Source organism: Microcaecilia unicolor, chromosome 11 (assembly GCF_901765095.1).
Source record: "Microcaecilia unicolor chromosome 11, aMicUni1.1, whole genome shotgun sequence".
Lineage (NCBI taxonomy): Eukaryota > Metazoa > Chordata > Amphibia > Gymnophiona > Siphonopidae > Microcaecilia > Microcaecilia unicolor.
Genome location: NC_044041.1, coordinates 174245763 through 174269211, shown reverse-complemented (window position 1 = coordinate 174269211; position 23449 = coordinate 174245763). Strand labels below are relative to the sequence as shown.

Below are 23449 nucleotides of genomic sequence, written 5' to 3'. Positions count from 1 at the left end.
GCGTACCATGGCCTACAAAGACCAATCCGGAGCTACTCTTCCTGTGTGAACCTCGATGCGTTGAATAAGTCTGCCCAGGAGAGGCCACGGAGGAAACGCATACAGAAGACCCGGAGGCCAAGGCTGAAGAACAGCATCCACTCCGTCCGCTCGAGGATCTTTCCTGCGACTGAAAAAATGATTTACCTTGGCATTGATCTGAGTGGCTAATAGATCCATGACTGGCCACCCCCACTGTTCTACAATCATCTGAAAGGCTTGAGATCCGAGAGCCCATTCCCCGGGGTCTAGAAGATGTCGACTGAGAAAGTCTGCCTGGTCGTTTTCCGTTCCTGCCACTTGCGACACCGAGAGAGCAACCAAATGAATCTCCGCCCATGAGATTCGCAGACTCCAGTTGTAACAAGCGACTCCTCGTTCCGCCCTGGCGGTTGACATATGCTATCGCTGTCGCTTTGTCGGAAAGAATGAGATCCGATGAACCCTCTACTAGGGCAGAAAATGCCTCCAGAGCTAGTCTGAGCGCCCTGGTTTCCAGAAGGTTGATTGATAATTCCTCTTCTGAAGGAGACCATAGACCTTGTGCAAATTGCCCCAGGCAATGAGCACCCCAGCCCTTGAGACTGGCATCCGTAGTTAGTACGAGGAGCCGTGGCCAAACCGAAGGAAAGTGCCCGAAACCAAAAATGCTGACCCAGGACCGCAAAACGAAGAAATCGCTGATGGCTCTGCCAAATCGGAATGTGTAGGTAAGCCTCTGTCAAATCTAGAGCTGTCAAAAAAACTCTCCAGTGAGGACAGCTACTATCACCAAGCGTAGAGTTTCCAAACAAAAACTGGGAACCTTGAGTGCACGATCGACGAGGTCTAAAATCGGTCAAAAAGAACCTTCTTTGTTTGGAACCACAAAATAAATGGAACAACCACCCAGCCTGACTTCCGACGAAGGAACTGGACAAACAACCTGGAGCTGAAGTAGTCTTAAAAGAGTGTCCCCGAACTGCTTCCACCTTCAGATGAGACCGGCAGGGAGACTCTAGAAAGGCATTGTAAAGAGGTCGAGCAAATTCTAAAGCGGACCCTTCTCGAATAACCTCTAAGACCCACTGATCTGAGGTAATTTGGGCCCACCTCTGAAAGAAAAGAGCTAAACAAGCCCCTACTGGAATCAGAGGAGAGGCCCTCACACCTTCAATGGGCTGGACGGGATACTGATTGAAAGGAAGATCCGGAGTCTCTACCTCCTTGACAAAACCCGCAAAAGGACTGGCTCCTTTGAATGAAACGAGACCGTTGCGGCTGAAGACTTCTAGCTGAACGAAAACGACAGAAATCTCGTCCTCGCCCACAGCTAAAACCAGAGAAACACTGAGCCGTTCTAGGTCGATCCTCCAGACGAGGAACCTTAATATCACCCAAACTATGGACCAATTTATCTAACTCCGGCCCAAACAAAAAGGAACCTCGAAACGGAAACTTACTTAACTTAGACTTTGAAGCAGGATCCGCCGACCAACCTCTCAGCCACAGAGAACGATGAGCTGCCACTGAAAGAGCCACGGACTTAGAAGAGGCCCTCAATAAGTCATAGAAAGCATCCACTAAAAAGGCAGAGCCCGTCTCAATTTTGGCAACTTCCGTGTCAACTGAAGTCAAATCATCAGAAGACCTGTCCAAAACTCGTTCAGCCCAACGAAAGCATGCTCTAGCTACAAGAGCCACAGATAGCCGCCTGCACAGCTAGAGAGGAGACATCAAAGCAGCTTTTCAAGAGCCTCCACCCTATCATCCTGAACGTCGCAAAGAGCAGTACCACCATCTACTGGGAAAGTATTGCGCTTAGTGACCGCAGACACTACAGCATTCACCACAGGCACTTTAAGGAGAGATTTATCTACATCTGGAAGTGGATAAAGATGCACCATAGATCTTGCTTGCAGAAAGGGAGAATCCGGAAAATCCCACAGAGTCTGAATGATATCCCTAATATCCTGGTGCATAGGAAAGGTTATCCCCGGACGCCTAAATCCCCGGTTATCCCCGGACGCCAAATCAACCTTGCGCACCTCAGGAGCAAACGACTGATCTACATCAAAAATGCACAGTGTCAGCTACCAAGGAAATCAGTTCCTGGAGGTCTTCCTTATGAAAAATACAAACTACAGAAGGGTCATCTCCTGGAAAAAAAAGTATCTGTCCCTGTCTCAGACAAACCTGAGTCCTCCAACTGTGAACCCTCTAATACATCTAATTCTTCCAAAGCAGGCATTTCCAGATCTTGATCAGAAGCATAATCTTCTTCATAAAGTCCTGATTCCCTCAGCCTTTTTGCTGGAAGACGCTGTCTGGACGCAGCTGCCCAAAGAGGAACACAAGAACCTGCTTGCTTCAATAGAAAAGCTTTATATATTTGTATTACAAATTCAGGAGGAAACCTCCTGATTAGCTGTGGAAGAGGAAAGCACTGCAGCAGAATGGCCAGGCTGTAAAAGTAAAGATGCCGACGGCCGGTCCTCCACGGAGTTCGGCGCAGACAAAATGGCCGCTGTTCCCGCCAAAACAGGCGGCGGACCTGAAACCAACTGACAAAGAGATAGAACTAAAACTGGGCAAGAAATAGGCTGAACAGGAACTGCCGAATTAACTGGGACCGGCGGAACAGCTGACTCTGCCAATTCTATGGCGGTACAAAATTTATAAGCGCCGGAGGCTCCCAGCCCGACGCTGACAGACCAGACAATGGCGCAATTTTTCAGACATAATACAGGGCTATCAAAGTCTTTGGTTCACTAGAGCTGCTGTGCCATTTCAGGGCTTCTTTTTTTTTTTTAAACTTTACTAAAGGGCTGCCTCTCCTGAAGCTGCAGTAGTCTTCAACAGAAGAAACTGAGCTTTCCCCAGACTAAATTAAATAATATTACCACAGGGGAGGGTAGGAGGGAAAGTGGGGGAGGGACCCGGTTACCCCCCGGAGTGTAACACCCCAAAGGCTGACTAAAGTGTGCACCGCACTCAGTCAAAAAAGCCTGAACCACGAAGGCACAGAAAGAGAGATAAATAGAAAGTGTACAGACTGTGCTTTAAAATTTAGCAAAAATTGAAAATTAAGTAGAAAAAGAGAAGAGACTAAAGGGCTCACCTCCTTCCACCTGCTGGAGACTGAGATTACTGAATCTAGGGCTAGTTGGCCAGGGTTCTTATTGGCTCTCTAGAGTCAGAATTCTCAGTCTCCACCTGCTGCAAGGAAGGAGTATACAAACCCACCAGTCAGTTCCTGGACTGCAAGAAAAAAAAAATGATATATATATAACATAATATAATATATATATGTACACTTTCTATTTATCTCTATCTGTATATATATATATATATATATATATATATATACATACATACACACACAGAAAAAAGATAAATAGAAAGTGTACAGACTGTGCTTTCAAATTTAATAAGTTGAATAAATGAATAAATATTAACATTAAAAAAAATTAAATATTTGAAAGGTATTAATCCGCAAACCTTTTCCGTAGATGGGAAGGCGGTAGAACTAGAGGACATGAAATGAGATTGAAGGGGGGCAGACTAAGGAAAAATGTCAGGAAGTATTTTTTCACAGAGAGTGGTGGATACTTGGAATGTCCTCCCGCAGGATGTGGTGGAGATGAAAAAGATAACAGAGTTCAAAAATGCGTGGGATAAACATAAAGGAATCCTGTTCAGAAGGAATGGATCAGGAATGGATCCTCAGAAGCTTTGTGGAGACTGGGTGGCAGAGCCGGTGGTGGGAGGCGGGCTTAGTGCTGGGCAGACTTCTACGGTCTGTGCCCTGAAAATGGCAGATGCAAATCAAGGTCAGGTATACACAAAGTAGCACATATGAGATTTTATCTTGTTGGGTAGACTGGATGGACCGTGCAGGTCTCTCTCTGCTGTCATCGTCATCTACTATGTCTTGGTTTTTAATAAAAAATTTACAGAGAGGTACCTCAATATATACCTTTGATAAGTTTATTAGGTAGAACTAGACCAAAGATGTTATGAAATTAAATTACAACTTCCCAGTCCAAAGGAGTATAAGATCAAAACGACTTTTTTTGATAGGATTTGCCTATTTTGCAGCACAACAGTAGAACTCTATCCTTTAACAAAGTTCAAATTATGCACTATTTAGAAGGTTTTCGGCAGTACACAGAAGAGCTATTGTGAACTACAGTTTTGGTAATATTGTATTTTAAAATCTAAGATCAGATATGTGAAAACATAGCTACATTTAGAAGATATTTGTACCTGTATGTGAAAAAGGCTGACTCTGCTCTAGAGGTCTTCTCTCATAGCCAATCTCATTTTCCTGTTTTACTGAAGAATGCACAAAGGACTGGAAGTTACCCTGGGGCTCGATTTGATCAGCAGCGAGAGAGGCATCTTCAAAAAGAAAAGAAAGGCACACCTTAGAAATGACTCGTTAATAAAGGTAAACTTTCACAATGCAATTGCTTGATTGAACACACTGATATCATCTACCTGTCAATGCACTGCATTTAGGAGAAATCCATTTACTAAAGTTTAGCTAAAAAGTAATACTGCAAATGAAAATTCCTTTCACACACTGACAGTAATATTCTAAAAGGGAACTCTGAAAAATTCTCATACCTGTTTATGACGACGACTTAGGCTCCCACAAACACCCTCACTAGTACACAAGGGAAAATTAGGTTCTTACCGTGATAATTTTCTTTCCTTTAGTCATAGCAGATGCAGCCATTACAGATGGGTTGTGTCCATCAACCAGCAGAGGGAGATAGAGAGCACATTTTTTTCAGTGCCTCATACCAGCTTGCTCCACTGCCTCTCCTTCAGTAATTGAAGCTTCCAAAGCAGTATGGCAAACCGCAATGGGAATAACATGAGCTTTCCTCACAGCGAACGATGGCCCTACAACAAAGGGCATTAACTCAGAATGGAGGGAATAAACTCATCCTCCCGGAGGGAATAAACTCATCCTCCAAAACATGAAACTGGAGGGAATTAAGTCATCCTCCTTTAATTGAACAAGAATCCTGAAGACTGTTTTCCAACTTTCTCCCAAGGACGGAATCTCCAGGAAACATGAACTGAACCTGAAATAGATTTACAGCAGATAGCAATCAGACAGGGAGGGATCATGGCTGCATCTGCTATGACTAAAGGAAAGAAAATTATCACGGTAAGAACCTAATTTTCCCTTCCTTGTCATCAAGCAGATGCAGCCATTACAGATGGGATGTATTCCCTAGATAGGGCGGGAACAAGCCACACCACGCGCCAGCACTTGCGCTCCAAAATGTGCGTCCCTCCTGGCAGCCACATCCAGCCTGTAATGTCGGGCAAAAGAGAGCTTAGAAGCCCATGTTGCTGCACTACAAATCTCTTGAAGAGAGAGTGCTCCAGTTTCAGCCCAAGAAGAGGAAATTCCTCTAGTGGAATGCGCCTTAAAGGCATCAGGCGGAGGCCGGCCGGCAAGCAAATAAGCTGAAAAGATAGATTCTTTAAGCCAGCGGGCAATAGTGGCTTTAGACGCTGGAGACCCTCAGCGAGGCCCTGATAGAAAAACAAACAGATAATCAGAGGTCCTGAAAGAGTTAGTAACTCGCAGATACTGCAGCAGAGTCCTGCGCACGTCCAACAGGTGCAATTGCCCAAAAGTGTCTGGAAACTCCTCCTCTACAAAGGAGGGCAAGAAAATAGGTTGGTTTAGGTGAAACGCTGAAACCACCTTAGGCAAGAAGGAAGACACGGTCCGAACCGTGAACCCGGACTCCGAAAACTGCAGAAAAGGGTCTCTACAGGACAGCGCCTGGAGCTCTGACACCCGTCTCGCCGAAGTAATGACCACTAAAAAGACGGCCTTCAGTGTCAAATCTTTCTCTGAAGCACGCCGAAGCGGTTCAAAGGGAGCACCCTGAAGGGCTTTCAGCACTAGCCCTAGGTTCCACGCTGGACAAGCGGGAGGACGGAGCCGAAGCACCCCTCTAAGAAACCGTGCCACATCCGGATAAGCAGCTAAAGACACGCCTTCAACCTTGCCACGCAGGGAGGTCAACGCTGCCACTTGCACCCGCAGGGAATTATAGGCCAAGCCTTTTTGTACACCATCCTGCAAAAAGTCCAGAATTGGCGAGACAGGAGCCCGCAGGGGTGTGATCTCTCTGGAAGCACACCAGACTTCAAACTGGCGCCAAATCCTGGCATAAGCCATGGAAGTGGAACGCTTGCGGGCTTGCAGGAGAGTGGTAATTACTTTATTGGAATAGCCTTTGTCTCTCAATTGCGCCCTCTCAATCGCCAGGCCATAAGACCAAATCGGCCGGCGTCCTCCATGGTCACCGGACCCTGTGACAACAGGTTGGGAACCAGAGGTAACTGAAGGGGATCCTCTACGAGCATCTGTCGGAGGTCCGCATACCAAGGCCTCATGGGCCAATCCGGGACGACGAGAATCACTTCTCCTGGATGCAGCCGAATCCGCAGGAGCACTCGCCCTATCAAGGGCCACGGAGGGAGCACATACAGTAGGCCCGGAGGCCAGGGTAGATCCAAGGCATCCAACCCTGCTGAGCGAGGATCTCTCCGTCTGCTGAAAAAGCACGGTACTTTGGCATTGATGCTTGTCGCCATTAGATCCATCACGGGCTTGCCCCACTTAGCACATACCTGCAGGAATACTTCGTCTGCAAGTTCCCACTCTGCTGGATCGATCTGATGCCTGCTTAGATAATCGGCTTGCACATTGCTCTGACCTGCAATGTGAGCTGCCGACAGAAACTGTAGATGCAGCTCGGCCCAGTGGCAAATTTGTTCGGCCTGCGCGGCTAGAGCTCTGCACTGAGTGCCGCCTTGTCGATTTATGTAGGCCACTGCTGTCGTGTTGTCCGACATCACTCTGACAGCCAATCCTTCCAGGGTCACTTGAAAGGCCAGAAGCGCCTGAAACACCGCTTTCAACTCTAGGCAGTTGATGGACCACTCCGACTCCTCGGGTGTCCACAGACCGTGGAGCTGTGGCGAGGCCAAAAGGCAAGGCCCGAAACTGGAAATGTTTTCCCAACACCGCAAACCGCAGAAACTTCTGGTGCGGGGGCCAAATTGGTATGTACAAGTAAGCTTCTTTCAGGTCCAGAGACATGAGAAACTCTCCTGGCTGTACCGCCGCAATGACGGAGCGCAGGGTTTCCATGTGAAAATACCGCACTCTTAAGGACTTGTTTAGCTCTTTTAAGTCCAGGATCGGGCGAAAAGACCCGCCTTTTTGGTGGCACCACAAAGTAAATGGAGTAGCAGCCTAGACCTTGTTTGGCGGGAGGCACCGGGGTCACAGCCCCTATCTGGCACAGACTGAGCAGAGTCTCCTCTACCGCCGCCCGTTTGGAGGCAGAACCACATCGGGACTCCACAAACACATCTCTCACCGGGTCATCAAATTCTATTCGGTATCCGTCTCTGATCAGGTCCAAGACCCAATGATCTGCGGAGATTTTGGACCACTCCTCGAAAAAGAGGGAAAGTCTTCCTCCAATGACAGGAAATGAGGAGAGGGCCGGCGCACCATCATTGAGAGGGTCGCCCCTGAACTCCAGGCCTTGAATCGGCAGCTGCGGAACGTTTGTCCGAGTGAAAGGAGTTTCTCTGCTGAAAGCGGGCACGCGAAGTGAACCCAGCAGCACGCCCCGGGCGGTACCTTCTAGCTTCACGGAAGCGAGGTCTGTAAGAGGAGCGGACCACCTGACCCTTAGAGGAAGGCTTCGGCCTATCTTTGGGCAAGCGCTGAGGTTTGGAATCCCCCAGGCCTTTAACAATGTTTTCCAGCTCCTCACCAAACAGGAGAAGGCCTTGAAAGGGCAACTTCACCAACCTTTGCTTAGAGGCCATGTCCGCTGCCTAATGTCGTAGCCAAAGAGTGCAGCGAGCCGCCACTGCTACAGCCATTTGCTTAGCCGAAGCTCTCACCATATCATAAAGGGCGTCAGCCAAAAAGGACAAGGCCGACTCCATCCGCGGAGCCACTTCAGATAAGGTCTCCGCTCCATCACCGGGCTGTTCCACTGCCTGCTGTAACCAAGCCAGGCAGGCTCTAGCAGCATAACAACTGCATGCAGACGCCCGAACAGTGAGACCTGCCAAATCAAAGGACTGCTTCAGAGCTGAATCAAGCCTGCGGTCTTGAATATCCTTCAGGGCAACACCTCTTTCAACAGGGAGGGTAGTTCTCTTTGTCACAGCAGTGACCAGGGCATCCACTTTAGGCATTGCAAAGCGAGCCAAATGTTCCTCACTCAGAGGGTATAACTGCCCCATAGCCCTGGCAACCTTCAAAGGTCCCTCGGGGTCAGCCCATTGAGCCGAAATAAGCTCTTGGATGGAGTTATGCAAAGGAAAAGCTCGAGCAGGCTTTCTGGTACTAGCCATCCTTGGATTAACCGAGGAGGCTGTGCCACTCCCAGGATCTTCAATCGAGAGGGCTTGTAAGGCATCTGAAATAAGCGCTGGCAGCTCCTCGCGGTGGAAAATCCTCACCGCAGACGGATCATCAAGCTCCTGTGGCAATTCTGCACCCGACTCTGGCTCATCAGCCCAAGAAGTTCTGCCAGACCCCTCAGAATCCTCATAGCCTGACCACGGGGGGGGGGGGGGGGGGGGGGGAAGGGGGGTGCGCCACAATCAGAAGGGGAATTAGCCCTTCTGCGTTTAGCAGGAGGATAGGAAACAGGCAAAGCAACTCCAAAAGGCCAGGATCCACCTGGGGGGCAGGCAGAGGGTCCGAAGATCCCTGTGGAAGAGCTCTTTTAAGCATGTATGCCCTATGCAGCATTAAAAAAAAAAAAATCAGGGGAGAAATCCTCTCCTTGACCGCCCGGATCCTGCCCAGGGCTATCAGCTCTATTAGCCTCACTCAGAGGACCCCCCACCCCCCGGATTCAGGGCTCTCCGTCGCAACGGAGGCCGCGCCATCTGGAAAATCCAAAATGGCGTCCGCTGCCAGCTCAGAGCACAAAAGATCGCCACTCGCCATGCTCGGGCCGGCTCTACCGTCTGTACAGCACGAATTACAGAGCCCTGCTGCTGATTTGCGCTTGCCACATTTAGAACAGCGCTTTACAGTCTCCGCAGCCATCGCCGAAAACGGCGGTAAAATTAAACGCTGAAACCACCTTAGGCAAGAAGGAAGGCACGGTCCGAACCGTGACCCCGGAAGGGTCTCTACAGGACAGCGCCTGGAGCTCTGACACCCGTTTCGCCGAAATAATGGCCACTAAAAAGATGGCCTTCAGTGTCAAATCTGTCTCTGAAGCACGCCGAAGCGGTTCAAAGGGAGCACCCTGAAGGGCTTTCAGCTCTAGCCCCAGGTTCCAAGCTGGACAAGGTGCACGCACGGGAGGAAGGAGCCGAAGCACCCCTCTAAAAAACCGTGCCACATCTGGATGAGCAGCTAAAGACACGCCTTCAACCTTGCCACGCAGGGAGGCCAACGCTGCCACTTGCACCCGCAGGGAATTATAGGCCAAGCCTTTTTGTACACCATCCTGCAAAAAGTCCAGAATTGGCGAGACAGGAGCCCGCAGGGGTGTGATCTCTTTGGAAGCACACCAGACTTCAAACTGGCGCCAAATCCTGGCATAAGCCACGGAAGTGGAACGCTTGCAGGAGAGTGGTAATTACTTTATTGGAATAGCCTTTGTCTCTCAATTGCGCCCTCTCAATCGCTAGGCCATAAGACCAAATCGGCCGGCATAAGCCATGGAAGTGGAACGCTTGCGGGCTTGCAGGAGAGTGGTAATTACTTTATTGGAATAGCCTTTGTCTCTCAATTGCGCCCTCTCAATCGCCAGGCCATAAGACCAAATCGGCCGGCGTCCTCCATGGTCACCGGACCCTGTGACAACAGGTTGGGAACCAGAGGTAACTGAAGGGGATCCTCTACGAGCATCTGTCGGAGGTCCACATACCAAGGCATCCTGGGCCAATCTGGGGCGACGAGAACCACTTCTCCTGGATGCAGCCGAATCCGCAGGAGCACTTGCCCTATCAAGGGCCACGGAGGGAGCACATACAGTAGGCCCGGAGGCCAGGGTAGATCCAAGGCATCCAACCCCGCTGAGCGAGGATCTCTCCGTCTGCTGAAAAAGCACGGGACTTTGGCATTGATGCTTGTCGCCATTAGATCCATCACGGGCTTGCCCCACTTAGCACATATCTGCAGGAATACTTCGTCTGCAAGTTCCCACTCCGCTGGATCGATCTGATGCCTGCTTAGATAATCGGCTTGCACGTTGCTCTGACCTGCAATGTGAGCTGCCGACAGAAACTGTAGATGCAGCTCGGCCCAGTGGCAAATTTGTTCGGCCTGCGCGGCTAGAGCTCTGCACTGAGTGCCGCCTTGTCGATATTTGTAGGCCGCTGCTGTCGTGTTGTCCGACATCACTCTGACAGCCAATCCTTCCAGGGTCACTTGAAAGGCCAGAAGCGCCTGAAACACCGCTTTCAACTCTAGGCGGTTGATGGACCACTCCGACTCCTCGGGTGTCCATAGACCCTGGTCATGCTTCCCCTTGCAATGTGCGCCCCAGCCTTTTAGGCTGGCATCTGTCACCACTAGACACCAATCGGGGAGCACCAGCGGCATTCCTCGCCGCAGCATGCTGTCTGAGAGCCACCATTCCATACTGAGTCGGGCTGCAGGGAGCCAAGAGAGTCTGCATTGATAATCCTGAGATACTGGAGACCATCTTTGGAGTAGAACATACTGTAGAGGTCTCAGGTGCGCTCTCGCCCAGGGCACCAGTTCCATGGTGGCCGTCATCGATCCAAGCAGCTGGACAATGTCCCAAGCTCGCGGGCGGGGCATCCTCAGGAACAGACTGACCTGATTCTGAAGCTTGCACCGCCTTTGCTCGGGTAGGTACACATACCCCGAGGCTGTGTCAAACCTGGCCCCCAAATATTCTAGAGACTGCGAGGGGGTCAGGTGACTTTTGGCCAAATTGACGACCCAGCCCAGAGATTGAAGTACTGAGACCACTCTGGCTGTTACATGCTGACTCTCTGCAGCAGAGTTTGCTCGAATGAGCCAGTCGTCCAGGTACGGGTGAACCCGAATACCCTCTCGCCTTAGAAAGGCAGCTACTACCACCATAACCTTCAAAAAGGTGCGGGGAGCTGTGGAGAGGCCAAAAGGCAAGGCCCGGAACTGGAAATGCTTTCCCATCACCGCAAACCTCAGAAACTTCTGGTGCGGGGGCCAAATTGGTATGTGCAAGTAAGCTTCTTTCAGGTCTAGAGACGTGAGAAACTCTCCTGGCTGTACCGCCGCAATGACGGAGCGCAGGGTTTCCATGTGAAAATGCCGCACTCTCAGGGACTTGTTTAATTCTTTTAAGCCCAGAATAGGGCAAAAAGACCCTCCTTTTCGCGGCACCACAAAGTAGATGGAGTAGCGGCCACAGCCGTGTTTGGCGGGAGGTACCGGGGACACGGCCCCTAGCTAAATCAGACCTTGCAAAGTCTCCTCTACCGCCGCCCGTTTGGCAACAGAACCGCATCGGGACTCCACAAACACGTCTCTTACAGGGGTGTCAAATTCTATTCTGAAACCGTCTCTGATCAGGTCCAAGACCCACTGATCTGAGGAAATGTTGGCCCACTCCTCGGCAAAGAGGGAAAGACGTCCTCCGATGACAGGACTCGAGGAGAGGGCCGGCGCACCATCATTGAGAGGGTCGCCCCTGAACTCCAGGCCTTGAGCCAGCGGCTGTGGAATGTTTGTCCAAGCGAAAGGAGTTCCTCTGCTGAAAACGGGCACGAGAAGTGAACCCAGCAGAACGCCCCGGGCGGTACCTTCGAGCTTCACGGAAGCGAGGTCTGTAAGAGGAGTGGACCGCCGCACCCTTAGAGGAAGGCCGAGGCCTATCTTCAGGCAAGCGCTGGGGTTTAGCCTCACCCAGGCCCTTCACAATTTTCTCCAACTCCTCACCAAACAGGAGAAGACCTTGAAAGGGCAACTTCACCAACCTTTGCTTAGAGGCCATGTCCGCCGCCCAATGCCGTAGCCAAAGAAGACGGCGAGCCGCCACTGCTACTGCCATGTGTTTAGCCGAAGCTCTGACAATATCATAAAGGGCATCAGCAAGAAAGGACAAGACCGACTCCATCCGCAGAGCCACATCTGAAAAGGGCTCCGCTCCATCGGCTGTTCCACTGCCTGTTGCAATCAAGCCAGGCAGGCTCTAACAGCATAACACCTGCATGCAGACGCCCGAATAGTGAGACCTGCAATTTCAAATGACCGTTTAAGTGCTGATTCCAGTCTACGGTCTTGAATATCCTTCAGGGCAACACCTCCTTCAACAGGGAGGGTAGTTCTCTTTGTCACAGCTGTGACTAGGACATCCACTTTAGGCATAGCAAAACGAGCCATATGCTCCTCACTCAGAGGGTATAATTGCCCCATAGCCCTGGAAACTTTGAAAGGTCCCTCGGGGTCAGCCCATTGAGCTGAAATAAGCTCTTGGATGGAGTCATGCAAAGGAAAGGCTCGAACAGCCTTTTTGGTACTAGCCATCCTAGGATTCACAGAGGAGGCTGTGCCACTGGCAGGGTCATCAATAGAGAGAGCCTGCAGGGCATCAGAAATAAGCGCTGGCAGCTCATCACGGTGGAAAATCCTCACCGCAGAGGGATCGTCTAGATCCTGAGTCACTTCTGCACCAGACTCTGGCTCCTCAGACCATGAAGGCCTGCCAGAGTCCTCCGAATCCTCGCAGCCCGACCACGGGGGGGGGGGGGGGGGGGGGGGGGGGGAGGAGGAATGGAGGTGCAGCACTCTCTGAAGGGGAAAGAGCCCTTCTGCGCTTCATACTCTGCCAATTATCAGAGAATAACGCCTCAGAGGGCATACCCAGGCTAGAATCCACCAAGGGGGGGGGGGGGCATTAGAAGAGGCCCCTGCAGGGCTTTGTGGGACAGCTCATTTAAGCATGTATGCTTTATGCATTAATAAGACAAAATCAGGGGAGAAAAACTCATCCTGGGCACCCGGATCTCTGCCGAGGCTAGTAGCTCTCATATCAGCCTCACTCCGAGGCCTCCCCCCGGGTTCAAGACTCTCCTTCTCAGCGGAGGTCGCGCCATGTGGTAAATTCAAAATGGCGTCCGCTGCCAGCTCAGAGCGCGAAGAATCGTCGCTCGCCATGCTCGGGCTGGCTCTAACGTCTGTACAGCACGATTTACAGAGCCCCGCTGCTGATCTGCGCTTGCCACACTTGGAACAGCGCTTTACATTCTTTGCAGCCATCGCCGAAAACGACGGTAAAATTCAAAATGGCGGTTCGCGCTAAAATTGCCCCGATCGCGGGCCCACCCCGGAGGAGTCAGAAAACACTCTTACCTCACTGGACCGAGTATCACAGCTCCGGTCCCACAGAAAAAGGCAAGGGAAAACCTCTGTTCCTTTTTTTTTTTTTTATGCTGTGAGGAAAGCAGAGGTAAATAGAACTCCGGAGGCTCAGGTGAGTGGGAAAGGCAGGGAAAGGGCAAACCTATGTGCCTGCATCCACTGTTGGAGAGGAAGGACAGGGAAAGCTAAACAATGTGTCCACATCCACGGAGGTATGGTTAAGGCAGGGAAAGGGTGAACCTATGTGCCTTTAAAGTGAAGCTGCTATAGCCTCCAACACCCCGGCTAACACCTGGCAAGCCAGGAGCCACCTCCAGGCAGATTTTTGATGGAGCTCGAAGATGCTACAACCACTCTGCTAGGGGAGATAGAGATTACTGAAGGAGAGGCAGTGGAGCAAGCTGGTATGAGGCACTGAAAAAAGTGAGCTATCTCCCTCTGCTGGTTGATGGACACAACCCATCTGTAATGGCTGCATCTGCTTGATGACAAGGAAATTTATGATTACAGGCTTGATCTTGTACTGGCACTTAATTTACATTCATTACCACCCTTACTCTCCTATAGAAAACAGTAAAAAAAAAAAAAAAAAGTTTTCAACAGGATAGAATTTGGGTGTTTGCACTGAAGCTCTATGAACGTTTTGATGGTTTCAGCTCTCACTGACCGCAATATTTTATGTAGCTTGTGGCAGCATTGTTTCAGTGTAATCTTTGCTTTGTACTTTTATACCATTCTTGATTACTTTTTACACTGCTAAATTATGGTTTTTGTGTTCATCGCCTAGATTTGTAAATGGCAGGAGATTTAAGAATTTTGAAATAAAGAGGTATGGGGATGTGACAAAAGAGGCACGCCTAAGTAGATATGTGCAGCATTACCACTTCACCTTCTCAGGGGCCAATACACTAAGCTTACATTATAGCCTAACATGGGAAATAACACTAGACATGTAGAATTTTCATCTGCTTCTGAAAAATGAAGAACTAGACATTTTTTCCTTACCTGCTCAAAAATTACCATCCTCTCTCCTCTGAGATTAATTCACACCTAGATGGAGTTTAAAAAAAAAAATTTAAAAAAATCTCTCCTTCTCTTTTGGGTCTCTCAGTAATATCCAGAAATTCTAAAGTTAGTATTCAAAAATAACTCTAAACTTAAAGAAAAGCCGGGAGACTTGCTCATTTTAGAAAGCCATGGTAGCGATTCCCAGATGGCAAATGACACAAAGCCCATTCAATTCCTATGTTACATTTGCTGCATGGGAATCACTACCATGGCTTTGTAAAAGGAGCCCTGTTTGCCGCATGGGAATTGCGCCTGGGGCAAAATGGCGGCGTTTCCCGCCGCACTGGGCATCGCAGCACCCAAACCGCCCACATCTGCCACCGCACGTACTGCCTGCACTGGCAAAACAGGGCATTTTCCACCACACCAGGCATTGAAGCACCCGAACCACTCACATCTCCTGCCACCTCACGTACCACCAGCACCGCTGAAATGGACTTATAGGGACCGGCTTCCAAAGAGAAATCAACAACTGTGCAAAACTTACAGATCCCCGAAGCCACCAAGCCACGCCACAGACAAATGGAGCAACACTTGAGTTTTTCAGCCATGGTGCTGCTGAAGAACGACGGAGTGTTTTTGGGTTTTTTTAACAAAATAAGCCGCAAACAGAAGAGAGTTGATTAAAACCGAGGCTGACAGAAGCTGCCTTGCTCGTTCTCTATCAAAAGAACAGTGCTCAAGCTGTAAATCTATTCTGTTTTGGGTTCCTTTTTTCTTTTTTAAAAACAGCGGCTGCCTCTCCCAAAGCCTGTACACACTCTTCCCCGGAAGAGGTGAAGGCTGGCTAACAACCTGCAGGGCTACTAAGGAAGGGAGACCGTGGGAGGATGGGGGGGCGGGGACCCGGCCACCTGAATATAACATCCCCGAAGCTGAATGAGACCCCCACGGATCTCGGCCTCGATACTACAAGGGGCACTGGGCACAGAAGAGCACTATAGTTAAAATTGAAAGAAAATAGGAACCCCCTCTTTTTTTTTTTTTTTTTTTTTAAATAGAAAAAAGAATAAGAGAGACTGAAAGGGCTCACCACCTTCCACCTGCTGGAGACTGATAATACTGAATCTAGTTAGTTAGCCAGGGCTCTTATTGGCTCTCTCTAGAGTCAAGAGATTTCAGTCTCCACCTGCTGGAAGGTGTGCACAACCCATCAGCTGCAGTCTGGGCCGATCCAGAGGGATGCCAAGGAAATGAGCCCTATTTGCCGCATGGCAATCACTCCTGTGGCTTTGTAAAATGAGTCCAAAGTCTCTAAATAAGACCATCTTGAGGTCCAGAATTGGCCTGAAAGAACCTTCTTTCTTGGGAACGATGAAGTAGATAGAATATCGACCCTGCCTGAGCTCCGCCAAGGGGACTGGACAAATAGCCTGGAGGTTGAGAAGTCTTTCCAGTGTGTGACTATGGTCGCCTTGAAGCGAGACTGACAAGGATACTCCAGAAATGTGTCTAACAGAGGACACGCAAATTCTAAGGCGTACCGTTCTCGAATAACCTCCAGCACCCACTGGTCAGAGGTGATCTGGGCCCACCTCCAGTAAAACCGTGCCAACGCACTGATACAGGAACTAGAGGCTGGGCCCGAACAATCTCACTGTGAAGGATGAGAAGGGGAATGCAAAGAGACCCATCGTGTCACTGGCCCCTCTGTGAGTTCCCCAAAAGGACAGATTCCTCTGGAAAAAAACAGGATTGTTGAACCAGAGCCACTTTACCCAATCTAAACTGACGAAAATCGCAACCGAGGTCCCGGCCCAAAAACAAAATGCACCCAGAAGCATTAGGCCTGTCTTCAGGAAGTCTCGGGAACTTAGTCTCCCCCAAACTGCGGATTAACTTGTCCAAGTCCTCACCAAACAATAAGGAACCTTGAAAGGGAAACTTACTGAGTTGGGACTTAGAAGCCGCATCCGCTGACCAACCCCGAAGCCAAAGAGACCGTCTAGCAGCAGCTACATCCAAAGCCATAGACTTGGCTGACGCCCGCAGAAAATCGTAGAGCCTGCCAGAAAAGTCGAACCCATCTCTAACTTAGCCACTTCAGCATCTATGGTGGACAAATCACCCGAAAATCTATCAAGCACTCTCTCTGACCAGCGAAAACCAGCTCTGGCAATTAAAGATCCGCATATGGCTGCTTGCACTGCCAAGGCCGAGGCATTGAAGTTTTTTGTAAATCCATAAGCGCAGTGCCACCATCCATGGGCACTGTATTCCTCTTTGTGACTGCCAAGACCACTGCATCCACCACAGGTGGCTTTAAGAGGGATTTGTAAGCCTCAGGGACCGGATACAGACAAATCAAATTTAGTGGTTATAAAGGCCGAATCCGGAACATCCCACTGAGTCTGAATAACATCCCTGATATCCTGATGCATAGAAAAAGTCTTACCTGGTTTCCCTTTATCAGATGAGCCACCTTGCATGGCTCTGCAGCAGGAGACTCCTCTTCCTCAAAACGTAAGATGGAGGAAACCAAGGAAATTAATTCCTGCAAATCTTCTTTGTGGAAGATTCAAAGGACGGAAGGGTTCTCCCCAGGGATAAAAGGTTCAGCCCCTGAATCCTCCTCCATATGGCCTCCCTGAGAAAAATCCGGTTCTTCTAAGGAGGGCATCTCCTGATCTGGATCAGACCCAAGATACTCGTCCAGATCTCAGGACTCCCTGGATCTCTCAGCTGCCACTAGCTGCCCTTCTGAAGGACTTTTCCCCAGAAGCTACAGTGGAAGGGTTAGATTTCTGCAACATAAATCCCTCTCTTCCTTCCTCACCGACTTCGATGTTTGGCTTTCCGTTTTTCTTGAACCCTCATCTCCGTCCCTCATTCTCGGAGACTTTAAGATACACGTTGATGACCAATCCGACCCTCACGCTTCTCAGTTCCTCACTCTAACATCCTCCTGCAACCTCCAGCTATGCTCCACCGCCTCTACTCACCGAGACGGCCATTGTCTTGACCTTGTCCTCTCCTCCTCCGGCTCCCCCTCCAATTTCCACGCTTCAGCTCTTCCTCTCTCGGATCATCACCTGATCACCTTCACACTTCTTCATCCCTCACCTCAGCCCCGTCCAACTCTAACCACTACCTCCAGGAATCTCCAGGCTATTGACCCTCCCACCTTAGCCTCTTGTATCTCTAATCTCCTCCCCTCCATCTTGTCCTCCGAGTCTGTCGACAAGGCTGTCTCCGCATACAATGCCACTCTCTCCTCTGCTCTGGACACCCTCGCTCCATCCACCTCCCGTCCCACAAAGCGTACTAATCCCCAGCCTTGGCTGACCCCTTGCATCCGCTACCTTCGTTCCTGCGCCCGAACGCCTCTGGAGGAAATCTCGCACCCATTCAGATTTCCTTCACTACAAATTCATGCTATCCTCCTTCCACTCCTCCCTATTCCTTGCTAAACAGGACTATTACACCCAACTGACCAATTCTCTCAGCTCCAACCCCCGTCGTCTCTTCGCCACCCTTAACTCCCTCCTCAAAGTGCCATCCACTCCTACCCCCCCCCCCCCCCTCGCTCTCTCCTCAATCACTGGCAGATTACTTCCGCGACAAGGTGCAAAAGATCAACCTTGAGTTCACTACCAAACCATCTCCTCCTCTTCACCCTTCAACCCTCTCCCTCGACCAACCAACCCAGACCTCTTTCTCCTCCTTTCCTGACATCACCGAGGAGGAAACCGCTCGCCTTCTTTCCTCCTCGAAAAGTACCACCTGCTCCTCTGATCCCATCCCCACCAACCTACTTAACACCATCTCTCATACTGTCACCCCCTCCATCTGTCATATCTTCAACTTCTCTCTCTCCACTGCAACTGTCCCTGACACCTTCAAGCACGCCGTAGTCACACCTCTCCTCAAAAAACCATCACTTGACCCTACCTGTCCCTCCAACTACCGCCCCATCTCCCTCCTACCCTTCCTCTCCAAAATACTTGAGCGTGCCGTTCACAGCCGCTGCCTTGATTTTCTCTCCTCTCATGCCATCCTCGATCCACTTCAATCCGGTTTTCGCCCTCTACACTCAACAGAAACAGCACTCTCTAAGTCTGTAATGACCTGTTCCTTGCCAAATCCAGAGGCCACTACTCCATCCTCATCCTCCTCGATCTATCCGCCACTTTTGACACTGTCAATCATGATTTACTCCTTGCCACACTGTCCTCATTCGGGTTCCAGGGCTCTGTCCTCTCCTGGCTCTCCTCCTATCTCTCCCACCGCACCTTCAGAGTTCACTCTCATGGATCTTCCTCCACCCCCATCCCGCTATCTGTTGGTGTTCCCCAGGGATCTGTCCTTGGACCCCTTCTCTTCTCAATCTACACCTCTTCCCTGGGCTCCCTCATCTCATGGCTTCCAGTATCATCTCTATGCGGACGACACCCAGCTGTATCTCTCCACACCAGACATCACCGCCGAGACCCAGGCAAAGGTATCGGCCTGCTTAACCGACATTGCTACATGGATGTCCAACCGCCACCTGAAACTGAACATGTCCAAGACTGAGCTTATCGTCTTTCCACCAAAACCCACTTCTCCTCTTCCTCCACTTTCTATCTCAGTTGATAACACCCTCATCCTCCCCGTCTCATCTGTCCGCAACCTTGGAGTCATCTTCGACTCCTCCCTCTCCTTCTCGGCACACATCCAGCAGATAGCCAAGACCTGTCGCTTCTTCAACATCAGCAAAATTCGCCCTTTCCTCTCTGAACACACCACCCGAACTCTCGTCCACGCTCTCATTACCTCTCGCCTTGACTACTGCAACTTACTCCTCACCGGACTCCCACTTAGCCATCTATCCCCCCTTCAATCTGTTTATAACTCTGCTGCACGTCTTATATTCCGCCAGAACCGATATACTCATATCACCCCTCTTCTCAGGTCACTTCACTGGCTTCCAATCCGTTACCGCATTCAGTTCAAGCTCCTCCTTCTTACCTACAAATGTACTCAATCTACCCTCATCTCCCCTTATGTTCCCACCCGAAACCTCCGTTCACAGGACAAATCCCTCCTCTCAGTACCCTTCTCCACCACTGCCAACTCCAGGCTCCGCCCATTCTGCCTCACCTCACCCTATGCCTGGAACAACCTTCCTGAGCTCTTACGTCAAGCCCCCTCCCTGCCCATCTTCAAGTCTTTGCTTAAAGCCCACCTCTTCAATGCTGCCTTCGGCACCTAACTCTTACCATCAGGATATCCAGACTGCCCCAATTTGACTGCCCCTATCAAACTGACTATTCACTTGTCCTTTAGATTGTAAGCTCTTTGAGCAGGGACTGTCCTTTTTTGTTAAATTGTACAGCGCTGCGTAACCCTAGTAGCGCTTTAGAAATGTTAAGTAGTAGTAGTATACATTTGGAGCACAAACTCTGGTATGGACCCCCTCCCCCCCTACACAAACACACACATCTGGCCCTGCAGGGAAGAGGGAAAGAATCTCTGCATGTGCCTGCTCTGAAGAAATCAGCTGAGACTGCTCTGCTGTACCTGCAGGCGCAACCAAAATGGCGACGGTTCCCGCCAAAACTGGGACTAGTGACTTCTCCTTCCCCGCTGTCGAGTCCTTACCACCCCGCCCACCACCACCACACTGACGGAACCAGCAAAATTGAAGCGGAGGGACCTGCCTCAGAGGAGCTATCAATGGTGGTGCAGTATTTACAATAGCCGCTAGTGCCTAAACCGCGGTGCTGACAAACATTGCAGCGTTAGAGCTTTTCAGCCAGGCTGCAGAGAAAATGGCGGCACAGTCTTTTTTCTAACCAACTCTCAACGCCGGCGGGTCACCAGAGAGGAGAGCCACTAACAGATACAGCAGGAGAGCCGATTTGCACATTCACCCCGAAAGCTGTACAAACTTAGCTTCTCTCTCTCTTTTTTTTTTTTTTTTTAAACGGCTGCCTCTCTCTGCCTAGTCGCTCTTCCCTCGAAGAGGCTTAGGCAAATATAGAAACAGCAGCAAGAGACGCTGTAACGGAGAGGATTTGGAGTAAAAGCTAAGTAGCTGAATTTATGTTTTTGCACGGATAATGGTGAATAGGATGTTTGTTTGAACACTAGAACATTTGAAGAAGAAAAATACAAAAATACATGCAAAGAGGTTTTTTGGCCAATGATGATATACCGGCCCGGTGAGTGCTGTGAAGATGGAAGTAGCAAAGTTTGCTTAAGCGGTGGTCTTTGAGGTCTTTTCCTCCCTTTATGTAATTTTTATATTGTAAGTAGATTCCTTAGCAATACATATTATACTCTACAGTTTTTTTGATACAATACACCATGGTATACTTCTGAATTGTTTACAGTCCTTTGGGACTACTGGTAAAGTTCTGGCATTGTTTACTTCATTCTTAGATCAGAGTAGTTTTCGTGTGATTTTTCTGAATGGAAACAACCACTAAGAGGGGTGCCACAGGGCTCGATCCTGTTGGAAGTACTTCTATCTAGTACCCATTTCCAATTTACTTTCTTCTTTACGCCTTCAGTTTAAGATGTATGCTGACGATGTCCAGTTTTTCTTTCAGACTTCAGTTGAGAATGCCATTCGATGCCTTACAATGTGATTAAAATTAACTTGTATACGGATGCAAGCCAATAGATGTAAATTGAACATGAAAAAAGCCAAATTTTTCTTATTATCTGGTGATCACTCTAGTGATGTATTGCTGTCTGAATTGCCTATTGATGATATTAAGTTTCCTATTGTCTTTAAGCTAAAATATTTAGAAGTGGTTGTAGATTCCTCATTATCAATGAAAGGCTATAGGATATAATTCAAAAGTTATTTTTTAAATTAAGATTGTTAAGACTTAACAATAGTTCTAAAGTTGGCAGGGATCAGAAAATCTCTCTTTTGCCTTGCCTTTACTGGATTATTGTAATGGTTTATATTTGGGGCAGCCAAATTATGGGGCCCTTTTACTAAGCCACGGTAAAAGGTGGCCTGCGGTAGTGTAAAGCGCGTGCCGGGCCAGTTTTTACCGCATCTACAAAAAATGTTTTTTTTTTTTTTTTTTAATGGGACAGGAAAAGGGCCTGCGGTAAAAATGAAACCAGCACGCACTCAAAACAGGCTTGAGCCCTTAATCCCACCCACTGCTTAACAACGGAACCAGAACACGTAGGAGGAAATTATTCATCCATGCATTATGGACGTGCCAAATCTGAAATTACCCTAAATGAGACTACCGTGCTGGCATGGCGGTAGTCTCATTTGGGCGCGTGCTCCTGCATGTAGAGCCTACCGTGGCTTAGTAAAAGGGTCCTTATATGCTTCAAGCTCTTCAAATAATAAAAAATGCTGCTGCTCGCATGGTGTCTAGCCTGCTTATAATCGAAAGAGAAAAACGCCTATATTCCGACCTAAATCGGGACATGGACGTCTTTCTCACACGGGTGTCCAAATCGGTATAATCGAAAGCCGATTTTGGGCGTTTCCAACTGCACTCCGTTGCGGGAACGAATAAAGTTGATGGGGGCGTGGTGAAGGCGGAACTGAGGCGTGGTTGTCGGCTGAGCAGAGATGTGCGTGCTCAGCCGATAATGGAAAAAAGAAAGGCGTTTTTGGAGAGAATTTAGGTCACTTTTGTTGGATCAATTTTTTTCACAAACAGGTCCCAAAAAAGTGCCCTAAATGACCAGATGACCACCGGAGGGAACCGGAGATGACCTCCCCTGACTCCCCCAGTGGTCACTAACCCCCTCCCACAAAAAAAAAAACCGAACATTAAACACTTTTTTTCCCAACTTGTAAGCCAGCCTCAAATGTCATCCACAGCTCCATGACAGCAGTATGCAGGTCCCCAAAGTAATTTTAGTTTAGTTGGTGCTGCGCGGGACCCATGCAGAGAGGAAAAATCGGAAGAAAAAAAAAAAAAGCAAGTGCAGTGAGGGACGTCTAAATTACCACGATAGTAAAAGGGGGATTTGAACCAGCAACCTTCTGATTACAAGCTCAGTGCTCTAGCCAGTGCACCATGTTATTCAGTTGCTTAGACGTCCTTCCCTTTCCATTAAGTCCCTCCAAGTTTGTCAGCCAATCACAGCTGTTTAGCTGACACCGATGTCAGCTAAACGAGCTGTGATTGGCTGACAGAAACTTGGAGGGATTTAATGGAAAGGGAAGGACGTCTAAGCAACTGAATAACGTGGTGCACTGGCTAGAGCACTGAGTTTGTAATCAGAAGGTTGCTGGTTCAAATCCCCCTTTTACTATCGTGGTAATTTAGACGTCCCTCACTGCACTTGCTTGTTTTTTGTTCTTTTTTCCTTCCGATTTTTCCTCTCTGCATGGGTCCCGCGCAGCACCAACTAAACTAAAATTGCTCTGGGGATCTGCATACTGCTGTCATGGAGCTAGGTATGATATTTGAGGCTGGTATAGAGGTATCTCAGGGGGACCAGTGCACTACGAATGCTGGCCCCCTCCCACGACCAAATGCCTTGGATTTGGTCGTTTTTGAGCTGGGCCGCTTCGGTTTCGATTATCGCTAAAAAACAAAAACGCCCAGCTCAAAAAACGCCCTAATCCAATGTATTTTCGAAAAACAAGATGGACGTCCATTTTTTTCGAAAATACAGTTCGGCCCGCCCCTTCACAGACCCGTTCTCAGAGATGGACGTTCTTACACATAGGCGTTTGCGTTTGATTATGCCCCTCCATGTCTCTTATCTCAACATTGTTGAGGGAACACTGGCTCCTAATTTCTTTGCATGTGAAATTTAAAGTTTTGACATTGATCCATGTAATAGCAAAGATCTTGTTAGTCTGGCAAGCAGTTTGAGAATCTACCTGCCAACACTTTGCGCTGAGCTCGCAAACTATTTTTGCATGTTCCATCATTTAAGATTGCCAAACTCACCACTTATGAATCCCCTATTTTTTATATTGGAAATGCGATATTATGGAACTCAATACCTACAGAAATCCATCAAATTATTTAT

At 49.1% G+C, this 23449-nt stretch overlaps 1 protein-coding gene across 2 annotated transcripts in view; it reads right to left on the bottom strand.

Moving 5' to 3' along the window:
* Window positions 1-23449, bottom strand: part of HNRNPUL1 (heterogeneous nuclear ribonucleoprotein U like 1) — a 226452-nt gene that overhangs the window by 200500 nt on the left and 2503 nt on the right. For both annotated transcript variants that reach the window (XM_030217273.1, XM_030217274.1), the window contains exon 2: window positions 4288-4422. In XM_030217273.1, coding sequence (XP_030073133.1) covers window positions 4288-4422 — 135 coding nt within the window. The remainder of the gene's footprint in view (window positions 1-4287; window positions 4423-23449) is intronic.